General features: G+C 43.6%; 1 protein-coding gene across 10 annotated transcripts in view; it reads right to left on the reverse strand.

The window, feature by feature from the left end:
• The window catches only part of PTK2 (protein tyrosine kinase 2), a 164,565-nt gene that overhangs the window by 37,358 nt on the left and 105,371 nt on the right, over positions 1–21,836 (reverse strand). For all 10 annotated transcript variants that reach the window (XM_087825515.1, XM_087825520.1, XM_087825518.1 and 7 more), the window contains 7 exons: positions 21,063–21,160; positions 14,561–14,645; positions 13,214–13,314; positions 11,400–11,515; positions 10,575–10,675; positions 8,590–8,679; positions 5,418–5,622 (listed from right to left, as the gene is read on the reverse strand). In XM_087825515.1, the coding sequence (XP_087681641.1) occupies positions 5,418–5,622; positions 8,590–8,679; positions 10,575–10,675; positions 11,400–11,515; positions 13,214–13,314; positions 14,561–14,645; positions 21,063–21,160 (796 nt within the window). The remainder of the gene's footprint in view (positions 1–5,417; positions 5,623–8,589; positions 8,680–10,574; positions 10,676–11,399; positions 11,516–13,213; positions 13,315–14,560; positions 14,646–21,062; positions 21,161–21,836) is intronic.

Consider the following 21,836-nt stretch of genomic DNA (forward strand, 5'->3'; position numbering starts at 1 on the left):
GATATAATATGAAAAAAAAAAACAAAACCCGTATAAATCTGTGGCTGCAGCCACTCCAGGTTATAGTCCTGACCAAAGAGACCTCTTGAAGGCCAGCTCTGTATGATCAAGTGAAGAAGCAAACATAACAATATTAAGTTAAAATAACAAACACCCTCTCTCCCCACAAGCTGTGGACAGGCTATGTATCATGCATATGGGAAGCATCCACAGCAGGTAACTGCGGACTGGCCACACACTTGCATGGCTGCTGCCACTTTGCCTCAAGTCACCCTAGAGAGGCTCAGCCTCATCAAAAACTTCCAAAACCACTCCCACTATACCTGGGATTCCAGAGGGCCACAGCAGCAAAGTGAAACACTCAGGATGTGACAATGAAACAAATATAATGAAGAGAACAAATATTTTGAAACTAACACACAGAGACCATGTTATCCTTCAAAGTCCTTGGGTGGGGCCTCTGTGCCTATGCCAGTGAGGCTGCCACTCTTTTGGGGGACTTTGGTAGGTTGATACTCAAATGTAAGAAAATGAGCTGCAGGAATTCCCTATAAAGTATGTTTTCTTTCTTCTTTTTCCTTTTTCACTAAGCAAGATTAACAAGTTGCTCACCAGCCATATCGTAAGATGGAACACTTAATGACTTCTAGGTACATCTCAACCAAGGTGTAGAGCAGAGCTGCCAGTTCGGGCCCCGGACTCAGGTGGATTTGCCTGGAACCCCGCCCTGACCTCGAGTCAGCTGTCTGACCTCAAGTCTCAGCCAACTGGTAACAATAATGCCACCTCATCTCCAGGTCTGTGAGGATTAAGAGGAAACCATGTGTCAAGGTGCATGCAGGATGCCTGGCCACACAAAGTGCTCAGTAAATGCTGGTTTTGAATGTCATGACTAGTCAGCTAACTGGAGCAGATGGAGACTTGTATCAGTGAATGCAGTGCTGGTTCTAAAAGTCTTCCCCACAGGTTCAGTGACAGGAGGCCTTCTCAAAATCATGGTCTGACTTCCAGGGTGATACTTCACCAGGCTAGTGTCTTTGGAATAGAAAAGTTGAGGTAATTTGTTTGCACACTACTTAGCTTCTCTGACCTAACCGTCCTATGTGAAAATGGCGTGCTTGGAATCAAGAAGTGGCTGCCAAAGGTTTAAACAAGCTGTGGTTGGAGAATGAGAGTGTTCATTCCTGGCTGGGTGTTTATCGGTACATCCACTTTGGAAACTGTCAGCATCTACTGAAGCTAGACTTGTGCACACCGCGGACTCTTGGATACACACCAGACTGACACTCTTGTACATGTGATCACTGAGAGACACTGTTATGTTCACACAGCAAGAGTGCTGAAAGCCCCAAACTGGAAAGGATCCAAGTTTCCACCAACAGTAGAATGAATAAACTATGCTACATTCACAAATGGACACCACACAGCAACGAGCACGCAGCATAGCCACCGTGATAACGGGGATCATCTCAAACAACATGCTGAGCAGAATCCACCATAGACAGAAAAGTCCGTACTGAATGACACCATTGACATGAGGAACACAAACAGGCAGTACCCATCCATGTTAGTGTGAGCCCAGAGGTACACAATGATTGGAAGGGCAGCTCTGGGGGTATGGGCTCTGGAAGCGTTGCTGTCTTGTTCTGGATGCTCGTTACACAGGTTTGCGTGCCTGGTTGTGAAAATTCAATGAGCATGTTTGTATGTTCACACCTTTGTATGTCAATAAAAAGTTAAAAAGATATAAAAATTATAGTATAAACCTTTAAAGTGATAACTTTGTTTTTTGTCTAAAAAGGATTTAAGAATCTACACATTAACTTAAAATGTTTCCCTAAACTGATGTAAAACTGACCCTCTTTTCCATAATGGCACGAACACCTTAGGCAGAGTATTACCAGGAACAGGACTTTTGAACATAAGTTCCAAAAGGGCAAATATAGAAGTTGTTTATTGTGGTTTCCCTGGCATAGTATCTACCAAAAATTAACTAAATTAATCAACAATTAAATGACTTTTTCATTCAAAAATATTCAGTGCACTTATCAGCTGTCAGTCGTATAGTATAAAAATGCCAGAGAACACGTGAAGAGAAATTTTCACTATGGATCTGTCCAATACTCCTGCTGAGGAAGTTTTCACACTTCATACTCAGCTGCCTACAGGTTAATCTCATTCTGAGTCTCAGTGAATTCACATCTGTGAATAAGAAAACAGGATGTAAGGACAGACTCTGAGTCATAGAGATCAAGCCATGAAAGTGTGACCAAGTACTTCAGGAGTCTGCCTAACAAGATTCAACTTAGAGTGAAAAGCATATGTAAGACGCAAAGATGGGTGGAGTCCCACATTAATCTGATTTTATCTGCAACATTTTCTTTTAAGGTAGTAGAGGAGAATGGGATTTGGGAAACATTTTTAACTGCCCTGAGATAAGGACTTTCCAAAATTTATTCCTTTGTTAACATCTTGGATATGATAACACTTTTGAAAAACTCAGTAAAAGAACCTATTTAATTACTGTGATAACACTGTTACATGTAAGTGACCAAGCAAGCTAACAGATTATACTTAAATTTTATTGGCCTATTTAGTAGCCATATTATACATTTTCAAATGCAAAGTTAAACTTTATTTCTGACTAAAACGGAACAATACAGAATAAATTAATTCTCAGTGGCCTGTGCTAATTGTGCACAGGAAGATATCCATAAGTTATAGTCTAGATACATTATATTATATTTATATGTGTGAGTGTATATGATAACAAGTACATTTAGTTCTAAACGTCCATCTTGGATAGTTTTTAGAGCTAATTTACCTGAAGGAACAGTCCTTAAATTAATGTTAATGTTAGCTTGCATGTGCTCAGCAATGAACTCAGTGGCTATCTGGTCCCTTACTGGTCTAGGCTCCTGGCCTGGAGGTGCGGGCAACACCAAGGTGAGTATGACGATCCCTGTCCTCAAGGAGCTTCAGTCTAGTAGGGGATGAGACATACTAGACTGTGAGCTCCTCGAGGGCAGGAAAAGTGTTCTAGTCATCTTGCCCCAGTGACCAGCACCAGGCTCAGCTACTATGGTGCTCAGTGTTTGTGGGACTGAATGCAGATGTAGCCAGTGTGGCAGAATGGCGGGATGTGACAAGAACAGTGCTGTGGAGACTCCAAGGGTGGAGGTTAGTTAGCTGGGAAGTCACAGCAGAGCCAGCACATGATTGAAGCCCAGGATAGACAGGATCTCACCAGGGGGAAGAGGTGGTCCAGGCCAGGAGGCGGGGTTAGCTTGGCCACAGTGTTAGAAAGGGAAGGAGTCTCAGGGCTGCTCTGGAAGCCTCTACCTAACATGGGAGGACCAGGAACCCATTGAAGGCTGTTTGAGTCAGGGACTTATGTCCCACAGCAATGCTGCAGAAAGATGGACTATGAGCTCTGCCAGGCAGACAGGAAGATAGCCAGGGAGGAGCGGGCAAGGAGGCACTGCAGTGAGGTCTCTCAGGCTGTCAGCTGGTGGGTGGGTGAGGAATTACCCATGACTCTAAGACGGTCATGAAGACACCGGCCCCACTGTCACCTATAGAAGGTGAGGGGCTGAAAGGCCACAGCTTTGCTCTGAACAAACATGTCAGCCAGTGGATATTTCAAATGCAGGTGGAGGGGTTGTGAGAAAAGGCAGCACAGATAAAAGCTGATGACAGTGGGAGGGAGAAGCAAAGCCCAGGCCCGCTTCCGAAAACCCAGGAGGGTAGAGAGGAAGGGGGCCCAGAGATAGAAACCTGGTCACTATTCAGAGTGACGGGGCAGGGTTATTCAAGGTCAAGAGATGAGATTCAGGGAGGAAGGCAGATGGAACTGGGATCAGAAGGTAAAGTTTGCAAGGACGGAATCTATAAAAATTGTGAGGAAACATCAAGGGACAAACAAGTTTATCAGCAAAACATGAAGTAAAACATGTTCAAATCCAGCTCTAACAGTGCGAGAACATGTAACTTAGTAGTAGCAATACTGGGAAGTAAGGCCTTAGCTTGGATAAGGCTGTCTAGAAACACTGAAGACCTGGTATGTGAAATGCAGAGCAGAGGTAGGCTGTGAGCCCTGGAGAGGCCTCGGCCAGCGGGCGGCAGCCACTCGCACAGGGTGGGAATAACTGCGACTCCTGTCTCCTCCACTGGACCTTACCTTCCAGGGGCAGGACTGTGCTTTGTTCACTGTGGAATCCACAGAACTAGCTTAAAAAGGCAGGCACTGATTGAGTTGCCTGAGAGGTGAGGCTACAGGGGGTTTAGAGAAGGTTCAAGCACTGGTGATATGGTTGGGCTGGATGAGCTCAGGGTCTTCTGGATCCTGATATTTGGTAATTTTTATGAAAAAGACTAAATTATAGCAAATTTTAAAAAAATCTCACATAACCTCAGGGAAGCACCCCAAATATGAATCAGGTGACACAGCTCACAATAAACCATGGCACTGGTTGGTTGTATAATTAAGCTCCCTATGCATATGTATTATATTAAAATATCTTCTTTATTAAAGTACTAAGTCTTAACCTAGATTTAATTCAATTCAACTAAATAACTTTATTGAACACTTATTAGGTGCCTGGTCCTAAGCTCTGGGGCTGCAGAAATGAGTAAGACATAGTGGGGCCCTTCGAGAGCCTGAGTCTGGCAGGGGACACAAACTAGCAAATGAGAAACTCTCCAGGCCAGATGGAAGGGCCACCTCTGTGCAGACAACAGAGAGATCAGTGCACTAAGAAGTCCCTGAGTGTGCCCTCCAGGGAGCTACTGAAGGTTTGGGTTTAACAGTGCCTGGCACAAAGTAGAAGCCTCTAAATGGCAGCTGAATGGCAATGTGGATGTTTTAATATAACAACAGAAGTTCTGAAAAGGTACCACAGGAGTGGCTATCTCTTTAGGGGTAGGATAGATGAGGGAAGTTTCCTGAAGGAGGTGACATCTGAGCTGGATTCTAAAGATGAAACAGGGTTCATCAGGGGTCAAAGGTGGGGAAGGCAAATCTGAGAGACAAGACAGCATGAGAAGAGGCAGTGAGCTGTGCTGGGAGAATAGCAGGTAGTTAGGTATGGCTGTGGCTAAGTATCAGGATGAAGGAGCTGTGTGAGATGAGACTGGACAGGTAAGCAGGGACTACATTACTGCAGATCTTGCATGCCACGCAAAGTCAGTTAGAAGTTAGGGGAGAGAGATATCATAATTTGAAGTTTATTAGGATTTGAAAATATAATCTACTTAAGACTCCTGCAAGGTATAAATAAGTGCAAATCAATTTCAAAATTATGTTTGCCCATGAAACAGATTAGCCTTAGACGTGCTGATAAAGTGACCTTGACTGCTATTACTCAGGGAGCAGCAGCGAGCCTGCCCAGCCCGGCCCTCTCTTCCCCCACTCCTACCTGAGCTGAGCCTTGAGCTCAGTGAACCGGGGCCGCCTGCTGGGGTCATAGGCCCAGCATTTCGTCATAAGGCTGTAGAGGGTGGGAGGGCAATTTGGAGGCATTGGCAATCTCTCCCCATTCTCAATTCGCCCGATCACATCATTGTTCTTCACTCCTTGAAAAGGCTTCACACCATGCATCAGTATCTCCCACATACATACACCTGTGAAATGGGGTGAGAACAGAACAGGGCACTTAGCAGGAATCACTTCAGAGTCGGTACGAGAGCACCAGCTGTATGATGTGGGCAATTGGCTAGATAAAGCACATTCAATGAACTCTTGCAAGAACAGCAACACTAATTTAATATCATGTGCATAACGAAATGTTAAGTTATCAAAGAAAAACCATACTTTTTCTAAGAGGTTTATTTCTGTAAAACTCCTCTATTAGAAAACGGCCGCTGGCCACACTTTCTGGCTGAGTGAACAGCTCAAAAGCCTCAGGGGTTCCAACTCCCCCCACCCCCGCCTGTCAGCCAACCTGCTACCAGCACCACTCCTGACCAGGGGCCTAACAACAAAAGCCCCAAGGTGAAGTCCTATAGTCAGAATGCTCGATCCCTTTAGAGCTGTCCCTCTCTCAGACCATCCTGGCTGAGGTGCACAATGGTCCTACCGTCTGGTCCACCCACTAATCGGTCACTGTGTCTGGGAATTCTCGTTCACAAACTCTAAGATCAACCTCAGAAAGTTCCCTCACACTCTACCCCTGAGGATCACACACTTTCTCAGTATCATCAAAATAACACTTGAACATTCACCTTTAAAATAAACAAGCAAACCAAATCTAGAACTGAAAATGATGATCACCTATGGAATGACCAGGGAACCAAGGCGTGTATGGAGGAAGGGGAGGCTTTCTCCAGGTAGGGTCTGATCATCACGTGGCACTTTGGCCCCTGGAGATCTTGATACCCTGCACATGCCACAAACATGCCTTTACTTGTGTGAACTTCTCCGACTTAATGCCCCTTTATTTCCTTCTTCACAAACTCTCCTCTTCTGAGGTACGTTTGTGAATTCTTCTATAATGTTCTTCCCGATTCTCCCTGGGACACCTTGTCTCTACTCCATCGTAAGTGCATATTGTACACCTGCTGTCCTCAGAACAGGAGCTGGGACTCTCCTTCAGTTTCCTCAGTCCCTAAAATGGTTCGTCCCTCAGAGGAGGCATGGCACAGTCTCAAAGAAATGTGAATTGGCCAAAGTCCAATAATTTCCAAGTAAAGAATGCATAAGAAAAATAATGCCACCCTAGCTGGTTTTCTCAGTGATTAGAGCTACGGCCTGCAGACTGAAGGGTCCTCCGTTTGATTCTGACCAAGGGCAAGTACCTCGGTTGCAGGCTTGATCCCCAGTGGTGTGGGCTGGAGGCAACCAATCGATGTGTCTCTCTCACATCGATGTTTCTCTCTCTCTCTTCTACTCTCTGAAAAAGCAATGGGGAAAAAAAGAAAAAGAATGCCTTAGTTCTGCTTTTCTCACCAGAAACGATGACATTATCAGAAACACTGACACCAGGCGTCATTTGTTGAGATTGTGATACACAGCTGGCCCCTTCTTTGAATGTGCATGTCACCCTTAATCCTCACACCTTACATTTCTTTAAATATGGTATTTCGTCAAGTCTAAGACGCTATGGATTGTGAGATATGCAATTATTTATATGATAAAAAAAGGGAGAAAATGCTGCCAACTAAATTATGATACAAAAAAGAAACAAATAAATAATGATACAATCCTTCATTATCTCTTGAAATTATTTTATTCTTACCAAAAAGCTTTTTTAACCCATCCAGACAAGAAAGTAACAGAAATGTGAATAAAACAGACAAAGTCCTCATGAGTGCAGGCGAGGCAGCCACATAAAACATGCCCCCAACTAACCCAAGCGTAGAATGCCGCTGATCTGTGACACAGTCCAGTTCCAAAAACATTAAAATGTGAAAAAAACAGGCATTTAGAATCTCTGAAGTACAGAACTTCCTAGAAAGGGTAAGTAACCTGCTTGCTGGCTGCACAGATAGCAAGTGAGGTCCTGGGACTTGAAGCCACATCAGTTGGACCCCAGAGCCTTTCCTGACCCTGTCCAGCTACTTCCTGATTGGCTAAAGAAGCCCTTTCTGAACCTAGTATCAGTGAGGATGCTAGATGGTTATTAAATCAACAGCAAGTAAACAGAAGAAAATAAGAACACACACTCGATGTAAAAGTTATTTTTATTATAGGAAAAGGCACATAAACATACCAGCAAAGAAAAGACTCATATAAGACTACTCACAAGATCCACGTGAGTATTACGACAGGGAGAGGAAGTGCAGGAGATGCAGAGACAGGGACTTCTTGTATCTGGACCCTAAACCTACCACACGAGGCTTCATGGAAGAGGGACATTTTAGGTGACACTGAGGTTACAAAGAACTTCAACTGGGGAAGAGGGTGCAAGATAAGGTGTTCCAGGTGGGAGGAGTCACAGCAGGAAGGGGATGGGGGAGGGAGTGTCACCCATACTGAAAAGGTGAGGAACTGAAAACCTAGATGTGGGAGCTGAAGTCGGCAGTGTGGATGCAGGAGAGCCCTCCCTTTATACTAGCTGGGAGGTGTTCAATGACCCACAGCAAGAGGAGGATGGCAGTGACTGATGTGGAGCAGACGTGGAAGAGGCAGGATCACAGAGACGGAGGTTCAAATCTTCAAGCCCTGAGACAGTCAGGAAGGAGGCAGAGTCCAAAATGAAGGAGGAAGCAGGGTTTCAGGTCCCCAAGTTTGAGGGGCTATCATAGAGCTAGATGGACAGTTAACTAAAGTCCGTCGCAAAAAAGGAATGAACGAGATGGCAGAGAGAAGGAGAGAGAAAGAAATAGAGAGGCGATCTCTTTATGGGGGAGAAGTGATGGCAAAAGGAAACAAGGAACAAGTGACAAAAGGGGACTCAGCAGCTAACGTCACAGAAACCAAACCTAGAAGCTGGTGCATGGGCTCCACCATTATCTGCTGAATGAATCAAAGAGGAGGTTTAATGACGAGGAAGGAAACCACCCCACACACTCTGAAAGACGAGGCTCAGTTCATTTAGTAGAACAGGTGAAACATAATTAGAAAACCACAAAACTTTTCAAAATACTCACCAAACATCCACACATCACTAGCTGAGGTAAAACGTCGAAAATTGATTGACTCTGGAGCCATCCATTTAATAGGCAATTTTCCTTTGGAAGCTAGAAGATTAATTTTAGAAAGTGAATTTTCCCTGTTATCTCAAGACTCTAACAGTTATAGCTAGCAGAGGTTTTCAGTATCAAAATAAAAAGCTTTAAATATTTGACCCTTGGACTTCCATTTCTTTGGGAGAACTACTTTTCCTTTCCTTGATGTCCTGAGGTTCCTAAAAGGATGAGAGGTTACACTAGGCAGGGATGTGGAACAGTGTCCTTTCCAGGGAGAGGCAGGAGCAGGTACAGGGGGATGAGAGGTTACACAGGGGCAGGGACGTGGAACAGTGGTGTCCTCTCTGGGGAGCGGAGGGAGCAGGAAGTGAGAGGGGGCCCCGTTAAGCAAAGGTGTTAGCTGGCAGCTCAGTTAAGCAGGCTTCACAATTCCCCAAGCGGCTCCTAATCCGTAGGACATAGTTCTTGTGGTAGAAGTAGCCTAAGACAGACAGCCCATTCCCATTCACAAAGTCACCTTGAACTCTGAACCACCGTGCCCAGGGAAATATTACATATACATAAGCTTATCTCATATGGATTTATAACTCAAACCTTAGCTGAAGCACTAGAAATATGAAAATTTATTACTAAAATATTTGTCCAATAATTTGAAGTACCAAGTCAATCTGTCCAAGACTGGCAAATGAAAGAAAATCACGAGCTAGATTTCAGTTCAAACTGATGGGCCGAAGTTCTGGAGTCAGCCGACTTGAGATGTGTTAGACGCCACTCACTGAGCTAAGGAAACCAACCCCATCTGCTGTTGGGTGTCTGACTACAACTACCAGTTGAAGGATACCTGGGCGGACTCCAATTTTTGGCTACTAGAAATAAGCTGCAATGAACATTCAAATACAAAGGCTTTGTGTGAACACAAGTTTTCATTTCTTCTACAGAAATGCCCAGGAGTGTCACTGATAGGTTACAGGGTAGTTGCATGCTTAGGTTTTTAAGAATCTGCAAGCTCCTGCTCAGTTGATTGGAGTTTCGGCCCATATAATGAAAGGTTGCGGGTTTGATCCTTGGTCAGGATGTGTGCAGGAGGCAACTGATGGATGTTTCTCTCTTCCTCTCTCTCTCTCTAAAATCAATAAAACAACAACAACAAAACATATCCTGGGGTGAGGTTTAAAAAATAAAAGACTCTGCAAACTCTTTTCCAGAGTAGCTGCATCATTTTAGTTTCTCACAAGTAATTTCAGTAACTTGGTTTCTCCGTGTGTCAGCACTTGGAGTTATCACAATTTTTACTTTAGCCATCTGATAGGTGTGCGATAGTATCTCACTATGGTCTTAATTTGCATGTCACTAGTAAGTGATGTATTTATTTGCCATCTGCATATCCTCTGCAGTAAAATCTTCGTATCTTTGCCCATTTTCTTTCTTTCTTTGTTTCTTTTTCACTGTGACATTTGAGTCTTCCTATAGTCTAGATATTAGTTCTTTGTTGGACAGATATGTGGTTACCAAACATTTTTTTCTGCTCTGTAGCTTGTCTTTCTATTCTTTTAACAAGTCTCTTGCAAAACAAAGATTTTTAATTTTAATGAGGTCCAATCTATCCATTTTTCCCTCCTATAGATGTTTTTGGTATCGAGTGTAAGGACTCTTTGCCTAGCCCTAGATCCCAAAGACTTGCTCCTGTGTTTTTTCCTAGAAGTTGTACATTCTGTAATTGTCTGTGACCCTGTGAGTTACATGGATGAGGCCAGGCTGAGCCCACTTGTGTCTGTGGACATCCAGAGATCCAGCTCCATACCTTGTTGGAAGGCTGTCCTTCCCTGTGAACTGACTTCACACCTGTCAACAACCAGCTGAGCATGTTTCTTAAAAACATACCTTTTAAAGAAATGAAAATCATTAAAGCTCCTGAGCCTATTTCCTATGTATTGCTCTGCTCTTACCTTTGTAGTAAGTACTGTCTTCCATATATCGGGATAATCCAAAGTCTCCTAATTTCACACAATCATTTGAAGACACCAGGACATTCCGAGCAGCAATGTCCCTGATAAAGAATTTGGGACAACAAATTTTAACACAAGGAAAACAAACCACAAAGTCATCTATATTATATAATGGCACTTTGAAAGACAGCTTATGTACAATGCAAGTAAGAGATTTATCACACACTGAAAAAAAGGACACTTTATTATTTTACTTCAAACATATTCCTTCTGGCAGATATTTACTCGTTAATGACAATCAGTATTTGGAATGATGGCAATAAGTATATTTTCAAATAATAAAACTGCTCATTACTTCTTAAACAATTGTATTTACAGTGGCATTACTGACTGACGGTGACCCACAACCATGGTCTGTACCCTGCTGGCCTCAGAGACAGGATGAAATAAAAGTAATCTCCTCAATACTTGTCAGTGTTTTCGCTGATGCATTTGTTTTAACGCAGGGTCACACAACTCTAACACAATACCTAGTTTTCACCTGCATTCAAACTACACCCAGGTTATAATTAGAAATTCCAGAGGACACCCATAGATGTCACTCATGATATTCAGTGTTCTGGAAGGTCCTCGGACAATGTGTGTCAAGACCATGTGTTCACTGCTCTAGTGCCGTGGTTAGGCTCTCCATAGTATTTGTGGAAGGAATAACTGATCTGAAAGTGATACCTCACTTGGCTAGGACAGACGCAGCACCTGCACACCGGGGTCAAGCACACAGGCCTCTCCCCCATTTCTTCACCCCCTCCCCTGCCTGGACCTTACCTGTGCACAAATCTCTTGCTCTCCAGGTATGCGAGAGCTGTGCTAAGCTGGTAGGCATACAGGATCAAAGACGCCAGGTCCAAGTTGTACTTCCGGACTTGCAGAAATGACCTCAGCTTTGGGACAGTGACCAAGACAAAAAGGAAAGATTAGTGACAAAGAACAGAAATCCATAGCAAAAGAGCCATATCTAACAACAATGCTGCCCATCTCCAAGTGCACTTAATGAGAATGGCTTCAATTTTCCCCTAATAAAAAAAGCATAACAAACAAAACACCTAGTTCAGAAATTATGGTTAATCATTCTTTATTTGAAATCCTATTGTCAAATTGTAATATTCATGACTATAGACAAATTTCTGGAAAAAAATCAGAAAGATGTTTCTAGGGAATGAATGAAAGCACAAAATATTGCTAAATAATAATATTTACAAAACAAAAAGATCTCGTTACCACTCAAATAAGCCCAATACACAAACACAGCCAGCTCACACCACTCCAAACATCACTGCATCCTGGGTAGGTCTGAGGATAGGTGATGAGGAGGGAGGGAGGCAAGGAGCAGTGTGTGTCGCGCCCCCCCCCATGGAGTTTTGGGTGCAGAAAGGTAAACCAGTCACATGTTGGGCATTTATCCCACTGGGCTTACCAGTGTCTCTTACCATTGTCATGATTAATTCAGCTAAATGCAAGAAAGGCAGAAGAATTTAACATTCTAATTCTACAAAATCAATACATAAAGGAGAAACATTTAGCAGTTTTTTAATCCCAAAGAATTAGATTCTTCAAGAGCAAAAGCAGAAAAATACTATACAAAAATAAGGAAAAACTCCATTTTATCTGGAAAAGTAGAGCAGAGGAGGGAGATGTTGTAGGAACCTTAAAATGCTCCATCCAGCAAACTTTGTGAGCATATGTGGGGAGAAAGAGCGTGAGGACCTCATGCAGGGCCTTTTGGGGGGGAGGGGGGAGGCTGATGCTGTTGCAAAGAGGAGGAAGGAACAAATTACACTTTGGTTCTTGGTAGCTGGTAACTCCTATGCTTATCAGAAGCAAAACTGTATTTGGTACCCTTTAAAGAACAAGGAACATGTGTAACCTTTTCAAAGGTTGCATTACTAAGCTTCAGTAGCAGAAAGTTAAGTGCGGGCATCTGAAAAATCAAGCTGTGTTTGTCCCCAACCAGGCCAGGCTACTGGGAGGCCTGCAGATGAGAGCAGGGTTCTGGGCCAGCAGGCCTGGGGTGGGGCACAAGAGTTTGCATTTCAAACAAGTTTCCAAGTGATGGTGATACAGTGATTAAAAAGGTTCTGTATTCTGGAAAAAGTCAAATAAGGAAAGCTGTTCACGCTCCGTTACTCACATTAAAAACACACACCAAACTGTGACTAATCTCATCAGTTGGTCTAAAAGACTCTGCAATGTGAATTCTCAAAAAGCTTAAGGATCTGTTTAGATTTACCAAAATTCAGCATTTAAATTACATTGCTTCTTTCATCCGCACATCACTGGGCTAGTTCTCTAGGCACCAGCACTGGAGAGGGAAAAGAAGAACCACTTGGTCACCTGTTGTTTCCAGTCCTGACAAAACTTTTGGTCAGGCCAGATGCTCCTGCCGGATTGAGTTAGGAGATGACTGGGGAATTTAATGATGAGGACACTGCACCATATCCTCTGAATCAAAACCACAGGGGGCACAACATATCCTTCCTTTCTTAACAAGGGACATCACACAGCCAGTGTGGACTGAGAACTGAGCTGAGCCAACCTGCACTGGGCAGCCCGCCCGCACAGGCCTGGTCTGGCTACGGTACCTCTCCAAGTGTGCACAGCTCCATGATGATCCAGACAGGGTTTTCTGTGATGACACCTATCAGCTTCACGATGTGAGGGTGGTCAAACTGGCGCATGGTCACTAGGGGAGAACAGTGCCCACAGTTACTCTCTCGCAGGCCCTTAGGTGGTAATGGCTGGCGCACTATGTATTTTCTTGGCCTAGACTCTCTAGTAATGAACTAGGTGGGACAGAAGTCACTTCCAGGCCTGTGCAGTACTTAAGAAAGAGATAGAGAGTAGGACTAAGGCTATGCTTAGACACAATTGATGAAGTCATTGTAGGGTTTCTTGACTTATTAGTTTACTGACATGTGATAAATATTCCCAGAGATGGAGTGGAAGACGGTCGGTTGGTGTACATGGAATGAAGGACACTGAGATTTATACAACCAATGTCTCCCTTCTGTGAGCAAAACAGACATGGTCCCTGTCCCCCAGGGAGCTCTAAGTCTACAGCAGGGGTGGGGAACGTCCAGCCCACGGAGCGTATACGGCCCGCAAAATCATCTGTTCTGGCCCTGCCAAGGCAACCACCAGGTGGGACCTGAAATTCAATAAATCTAGGAGCTTTTTTTCATAGCTAATTTTTAAGTTGATTATTTTGTATGGCCTGCAAATGATGTGAGAAATATCCAAATGGCCCGTGGCAGAAAAAAAGGTGACCCACCCTGGTCTAAAGGGAGGGGGCAATAATAACACCTTAAGCAATGCCTACTTAGTTATAAATACTTGGGAAGAAGAGACCACGGCCTGTGACGAGGCTTCTAAGGAGAGACTACTTTTTGCAGTCAGATGAGAAAGGACAAGCCACGTAACACGTGAGAGGCGGAAGGACTCCAAGCTTGAGGGCAGGTAGGAGGGAGCCTAATGAGCACACACAAGACAAGCCTCCGCCTGTCTCTCTGAGAGTAGACAACCAGCAGAGAATACCCACATATGACCCCTTAGGCAGCTCCATCATGAGAGGCATGAACCCAGAGCAGAGGGACCAGGGGACTGTCGGTCTTGCTCCCCCTGAACTCCGGGGCCTGCAGCATGGGGGCTAAAACCATTTCCATATCTGCCCAATTCCAAGGCAAAGATTTTAATGGTACAAGGTACCAAAGGACAAAAGGACAATAAATCAATCTATCTTCATACCCAAAACATCATGGCTTACCCCGAAAAATCTGTAAATACAGCCTCTACAAATACAATCAATTTGCAAGGCAAGATAATAAAAGTTGTTGTCTCATAAAAGTCAAAACATTATTTTTCTTCTTCAGAGAGTTTGGATTTCACAGATAAAGTCAAATGGAGTTCCACAGAAATTTCTAGACACTTACAGGCTTCCTGAAGGAATTTCTCTCTCACGCTGTCGGAAGTACAGTTTTTACATGTTTTAATTGCAACCGCCAAAGCTGGATTCTCCTGTTGGGAAATCAGAGAGTCACACGTGTGCCAACAAGGTCCTCTGCCTGCAGCAGGGGGCATGCTCAGAAAGCTGTCTGTTCTGCGGACACATGGACTCTGGGCCAGACAGAACCAGAACTGTAAAGTCTCAGAGAGGGAGAACCACTTAAAATACTCTGTGAAAGCCCCATGAAAATAGGTGTGGGTGCGAAATGCCACTGGTGATCCACTGACTCCAGGCTTATTTTCTGTTATGTTCCAGGCACTGTTCTAGGTGCCGAGGATATGCAGTGAACAGGGGCAGTGATCCCTGCTCCAGGGAAGGGCACAGACATGAACACAATAGAGAGTGTATAGAGAAGCACACTGCGGGCTGTGGGAGGTGGGTGCGGCTATGCTAGCAGGCATCCCCAGGGAGATGAGGGCACACACCTAGGAAGGGGGAACTGAGAGTGGTTGGGCCGGGGGGCGGGGGGCAGGGTGGAGGCCATGAGCTTAGGGGGCAGCAGAGCCCAGGCAGGTGGGACCAACAGGAAGACAGGCTTTCACTTTAAATGAGATGGGTTGGGCAGGAATGACATCCTGAGAAGGAATATTCAAGTGGTACTGAGAAAGGGCCACAGAGGGGGAGGGAAGGCCAAGTATAGATAATGGCAGCTTGGACAAGTATGGGAGAAGTGGAGGAGAGGAAGGGGACATACTGGACTGTGGGTGAGAAGAGTTGGGCTTGGGTTTTTGGGCAGAGAAGGGGAAGAGGAAGGAAGAGATCAGAAGCTTAGCTGTGGATGTGACAGGCTCAGTCACCCAAATCACACCAGTGAGTGGGCAGCGAGGGAATGTGACTGGAGTTCAAGGGAAGCCTGGGCTGGACAGAGATATCTGGAAGTAGTCACAATGGGGACAGTGATGAAATCATACCGGGAGACAGGGGTCTAGGAGCTCTACAACATGAGAAGATTGGAGACCAGGAGGAGCGCAAGGGGGACTGACAGGATGTTGTCCAGGGAGCCAAGGAAACTGATCCTCTCTTGAACAAGTTCAAAAGAGAGAGCTTAAGAAATACAAGAAATAAGAGGCCATTTCAAGCAAATCAACAGAATACCAGAATGGTTCTAATTAGCAATGTTAAGTGCTTATCTCCAGCTTGCTTCAATACTGTCTTTGCCAGAACTATCCATCTATTCTCATGCTAGATTTCTCTGTAGGTGCCTCCCAAAATGCGGACCAATACAACCCCTATCAAACCTGTTTCTTCCTTCATCACCTCCATCTCATTAAGCAAAGAGTATTGACACAGTTGCTTGAGGTAAACAACCTGGAAGCCAGCTTGATTCCTCCATTTCCCTCATCTCTTTACATCCAACAACCCAGGGCCAGACTTACAGTCTCTCCCCACAGCATGCACCCAGAATCTGCCTAGCTCTGCCAGTCCATCTACATATGCCACCTGCCATCCAGTCTCCACAGGTCATCTTGTGTGACCCTGCTTAAACCCCTCCAATGGCTTCCATTCCCATCACACTTAGAATAAAAGCCCAACCCTTCACCACAGACCATAGAGGAAGCTGAATACTAGAGAAGTCAGATGAAAGGTTTTTTTCCTAAAAACCTTTAAAAGAGGCAAACATGTACATAACTGCTCAAGATATGGCTCTTTTTTTTTTAATTGGACATTTTATTTCTATTTCTTATATATGTTTTTGTTAATCCTTACCCAAGGATATTTTCTCTATTAATTTTTAGAGAGTGGAAGGGAGGGGAGGGGAGAGAGGAAAAGGGGAGGGAGAGAGACAGAGAGAGAGAGACAGAGAGAGAGAGAAACATCAATGTAAGAGAGACACATCAATTGGTTGTCTCCTGCATGCACCCTGACCGGGGCTGGGGAATGAACCTACAACCCAGGTATGTGCCCTTGACCGGGAATCGAACCCGCGACCCTTAGGTGTATGGGCCAACGCTCTGTGATAGGCAGACAGACATGAGCAGACCAAGGATGATGGGCCAGGTACAGAAGGTCACCAGGATGGAAAGCCATGGCTGCTTAGCAAAGGACAATTGTAGGGTGGGACCTGGCCCCCAGGGTGGCCTTTCCTCCCCTAGGTCTGTAGTTTGGACCCCCTGACCTTTCTTCCCCAGAGATAACACCTAGACCTCAGCTGTTTTTTAGCTCCAGGCCCAGAAGAAAAAAAAAACCAGCCATAGCCTACCTCAGGACTAACTGCGTTAAATGATGGCCTCCACCCTGGTGCCAACCAATCAATCACTGGAGACCACAACCCTGAAAGGACACACCTGGAAAGCTGCTGAATATTATAATGAGATCTTTCCCTGGGACCTGCCCTAGATCTCCAAGCTTAAAACCATTAGGACGGACCTAGCAGTTTTGCTCAGTGGTTAGAGCGTTGGCCCAAGGATTGAAGGGTCCTGGATTTGATTCTGGCCAACGGCATGTATCTCAGTGGCAGGCTCCATCCCTGGTCCCAGTTGGGGTTCATGGGGGAGGCAACCAATTGATGTCTCTCTCTCACACTGATGTTTCTCCCTCTTTCTCTCTCCCTTCCACTCTCTCTGAAAAGCAATGGAAAAACTATCCTCAGGTGAAGATTGAAAAAATAAATAAAACCATTAGGACGGAGGACCCAGTGCTCTCCCTCCTGGGAGCATGCCTGTGCCTGTGCCTGTGCCTTTCCCTTTCCCGCTGCCCCCTCCCCCCACCCAGGCACCTAGGCCCAAAGGCCCTTCCTCATTCCCAAGTCCCAAAGGCCCTTTCTTTGTTTGCCTTTATAACTTGTTTCCTAAGCCCACTTCTTCTAGGAATTGTTTCTTCTACCTCTGTGATTTACCAAATAATTATTTTCTTATAGTTCGGGTCTTGGCTCTGAATTCTTTCCTAGCCAGAACCCAAGTACCGAGGTTACTGAACTCAGGTTTGGTCTGACCCCACGGACTAACACCAGTGCTGTTCCCGCTGCCTACAACAAAACCACTGAGTCATGCTGGCCAGGACTTAAGATATGGTTCTTAAAAACCTTCTTTAAAATATAGGCAACATTTAGGGGGAGAGACGTTTCAATGTCTAATGAAAATGCCTCTATGGTGTGTACTCTCCTACATAAAGATTATGATTAGGCCATGGCCAGTGTTGCTCAGTGGTTAGTGCATCAGTCCTTGCACAGGGGGGTCACGGGTTCAATTCCCAGTCAAGGGCACATACCTTGGTTGTGGGTTTGCTCCCCACTCCCTGATGGGGCACATGCAGGAGGCAACCAGTCGCTGCGTTTCTCTCATATCCATGTTTCTCTCTCCCATCCTCCCTCCCTCCCTCTCTCAAGAGCAATGGAGAAAAATATCCTTAGGTGAGGATTAAAATAAATAAAGACTATGATTAGGTTCTGAGTTAATAACAGCTGGTAGACATTTAAAAGATTTTAACAAATAAATCTAGAGAAGGAATGTTCAAGAATAAATGAGAAAAACAGACTTAAAAATCAATTTTTAAGGCGAGAATCACGATGAGAGAATGTGTGTTTATCAACTGATGCTCAAATAATAAAAAATAAGCCTGATAACCTTGCCTAATAAAGAAAAGAAGTGTACTAACGAGCCTTTAAACTTCGTCGTTACTGACTCTTAGAATGGAACTCAGAGTCCTGACCCCAAGGCCTACCAGGCCCCCGCAAAGCCCCAGTGCCTTGCTTCTCACTTTCCTCCTCCACTCCTCTGTGGCCTCAGTGGCGTCCCTGTGGCTTCTTCCCCCCACTCGTCCCTAGGGGGAGCTTGTGGGCTGCTCCCTTCCTTGCTCCAGGTCTCTGCTCACGCCACTTTATCAGAGGCCTTTCTGATTATCCCATGGGAAGAGCGTCCGGGCCTCCTCTTGCTCATGCTGTGTCTTCTTAGAGCATTTCTTGCCCACTTGGTATTTAGTGTGTTTGTTTTTGTCTGTGCCCTTGTGCCCAGACAGAATTCAAGTTCTGTAAGTAGAAACTTTGCCTATTTTGTCCATTATTATGTCCCCACACTTAGCTGTTATGTGGTAGATGGTAATAATTGCTGAAAGAATTCATTAAATCTCCATTAAGTAATTAATAGTGTTACGGGCAGAAATATTAACCATGCTCTGTTGAGCATGATTGTTCTGTTCTGATTAGAGAAAGCACATTCTAACCTGGCTAAGAGCCATAAGCCTGGGACAGCTGGAATGCAGTCCATTCTCCTTAACTGCCATCATCATAGAAAGATTAACCACCTTGTCGCCAAAACAAAGTGGTCCCAGAGGTGCCCCACCCTTTTGCAAACCCCCTAGCCCGCATTTCCTGTAACCTGTAACCATTATATCCATTCTTATTCCTTTTGCCCACTTCCCCATGTAATCTTTGTCCTTCTACTCAATATTAGCAGCTGGCTTATACGGGGTGGGGTAGAGCAGATTTTATGTGAATGACCTGCTGCTCTCTCCATGCTACCAGCATTACTGGAATAAATGCTCATATATGATTCAATCCTGTCTGCTTAATTGGCTCAAGTAGTGACAGGCATCCGGGACCCATCTGTTGTCCAGCTTCAATAGTAGGTTCTTGCCCATGATATCTGTGCTGATACATTCTGACTAGTTATTAAGAATCCTTGATAGAATGTTGTTTGATCTTATAGAACAGTACAGAGCATAACCTGGGAAAAGGATTTTTAATAGGAACCCAGAGAAATGAAGGCGCCTTTGCACTGTAAAATTAGACTCCCACATTAAAAACAAAATAAACATCTACATACAATACATATCAGAAAGATATTCAACAACAAAAATGTGAATCCTGGTATTACTCTGGGGGCAGGGTTTCAGTCAACAAATATTTAGTAAGCACTGGACTATGGACACTTCAAAAATTGTTCTCCATATTTTCACAACGAAAATGGATTGCTTATTTTACAGGTGGATGAAGTTGATCTTGGATGTTACTGACTGTGGGAACTTCAGAATGCTTGCCTATCGAGAATTTTAGAGATGAAAGGAAGTTCAGAGACCATCAGGCTTAACTGCAATAATTTAGAGTCAAGGAGCTTCCCTTCCCTTCTGTTTCAGAGTCGGATAGAGCCAGATCTAAAATTTAAGTCTTTTGACTAAATTTAGATCCAGGGCTCTCTCCACTGCATTTTGCCTCAATAAGAAGAGTTAAGAGAATTAGGAAGATCAGCAATACAGATGTAGTAAAAAACAACTGGAAGAGGAGTTGTCAGCTAAAAATATAGAGCAAATGATACCATTTTATATAAGCACAAAGGTAAAGACATTTAAAACTGAACTGCAGCATTATTTATAATAGCCCAAAGTGGTAATAACCCAAATAACCACCAACTAATGAGTAGATAAACAAAACATGGTGTGTCCACACAATGGCATGTTATTTGCCAATAAAAAGGAGTGAAGTTCTGCTACATGACACAATGTGGGTAAACCCGGAAACCACTGTGCTGAGAAAAACCACCACAAAAGGCCACACATAGCATGATTCCACTGGTATGAAATGTCCAGAATAGGCCAAAATATAGAAACAGAAAGTAGATGAGTGGCTGCCAAGGGCTGGGGGAGGGAGCAATAGGAAGTAACTGCTAACAGGAATTTCTTTGGGTGGGGGGTAAAAAAAAAAGTTCTAAAATGGACTGTGGTGATGGTTGCACAACTCTGTGAATATGCTAAAAAAACACTGAATTGTACATAAAAGAGTGAATTTTATAGTATGTGAATTATATTTCAATAAAACTATTAAATAATTTTAAAAATTCACTTATCTCAGTGGAGAATTTGGGGAAAATTAATGTTCTTTTCTTGACAATGCAGGTAGGTGGGAATATTAGCTAAATACTGTTAACTTTGGTCATCTACTTGTTAATTCCATCCAGTGGGACAATCTTCTATGGAATCTACAACTGTTGATAGGAGATGAAAGAGTAAAGTGATAAAAGACAGAGTCAGCCCTCTAGGAGCTATTTTGCCATTTTTCATTTTTTAATATATTAAGGAAGTTGACATATATGATGAGCTTAAAAAAGTCAACTGCAGTCCTGGCTAGTGCTTCTCAGTGGTTAGAGCATCAGCCTGAGCACCAAAGGGTTGAAGGTTCGATTTCTAGTCAAGGGCACATACCTGGGTTGTGGGTTCTCGCCCTGCCCAGGGCAAGGTGAGTGCGGGAGGCAACCAGTCCATGTGTCTCTCTCACATCGATGTTTCTTTCTCTCTCTTTCTCTCTCTGCCCCCCCCTTCTACTCTGTCTAAAAAGGAAAAAAAAAAAAATCTTCTGGTAAGGATTAACAAAACAAAACAAAACAAAACAAAACAAAAAAGCCAACTGCAAATACCTTGAAGAACTCAGGACTTACAAAGACAAACAAGTGGCAATTTAAACTTAAACAGTCAAAAGTAGTCCAAACTTTTGGTCTTACTGGGCTCAAGTAAATGCCTTGATGGACGTCTCCAAACTGGCCTTCTCCAATACACCGTCCAAGCTCTATTCTTTCTCTTTGAATCTCATAATCCCTGGCTGCAAAACAGGACCCACACATCAAAAACACAAGTACAGCATTCCAAACGTGGAAACAACACTTGACACAAGTTCATTTCTAACACCCTGGAGTAAAACGTCACATGGCACATCTGTCTATGAAAACACTTTAAACACAGTGGAATTCTCTTAAATAGCATTTTAAAGGAACTCATGTAACTTTATGGCACTGGCTGAAGTACCAAACCATCAAGTTCTAATACAGGTAGATTTTTTCATATTTTTTAATGTCTGAATTAGTTGATATCTATTTGATAGTTTTCTAAATAACTTCTCTATGTATTAAATTATATGCTTAATTAATAAGTACTATTAGTTCAGGTATTAACATATGAAGGCTCAAAAAGTTATTTAAAGCAATTATTTTACAAATAAATAAAGTTTGTAAATATGGAAGCAACAAAAATATTGTGTCATGAGTAACTACGTGTTTTAAAAGTTTAAGAGTGTCTCACTTTATTAAAGTCCTATCTTGATATTATTCATGGAGCTAAAAGAGTTTAAAGAGGTAGCTTCTAAAAATTAATTTCAAAATTAGACTCGGAATCAGGTTGAGCACATCACATAAATTATGAGTATTTTATATTTTGAGAGCATTTGCCTCAAATTAATATATTAGGTTGCCGATTTACACAAAACCAATTATTTAGAGGCA

Source organism: Miniopterus natalensis, chromosome 16, assembly GCF_054644295.1.
Source record: "Miniopterus natalensis isolate mMinNat1 chromosome 16, mMinNat1.hap1, whole genome shotgun sequence".
NCBI classification, from domain to species: Eukaryota; Metazoa; Chordata; class Mammalia; order Chiroptera; family Miniopteridae; genus Miniopterus; species Miniopterus natalensis.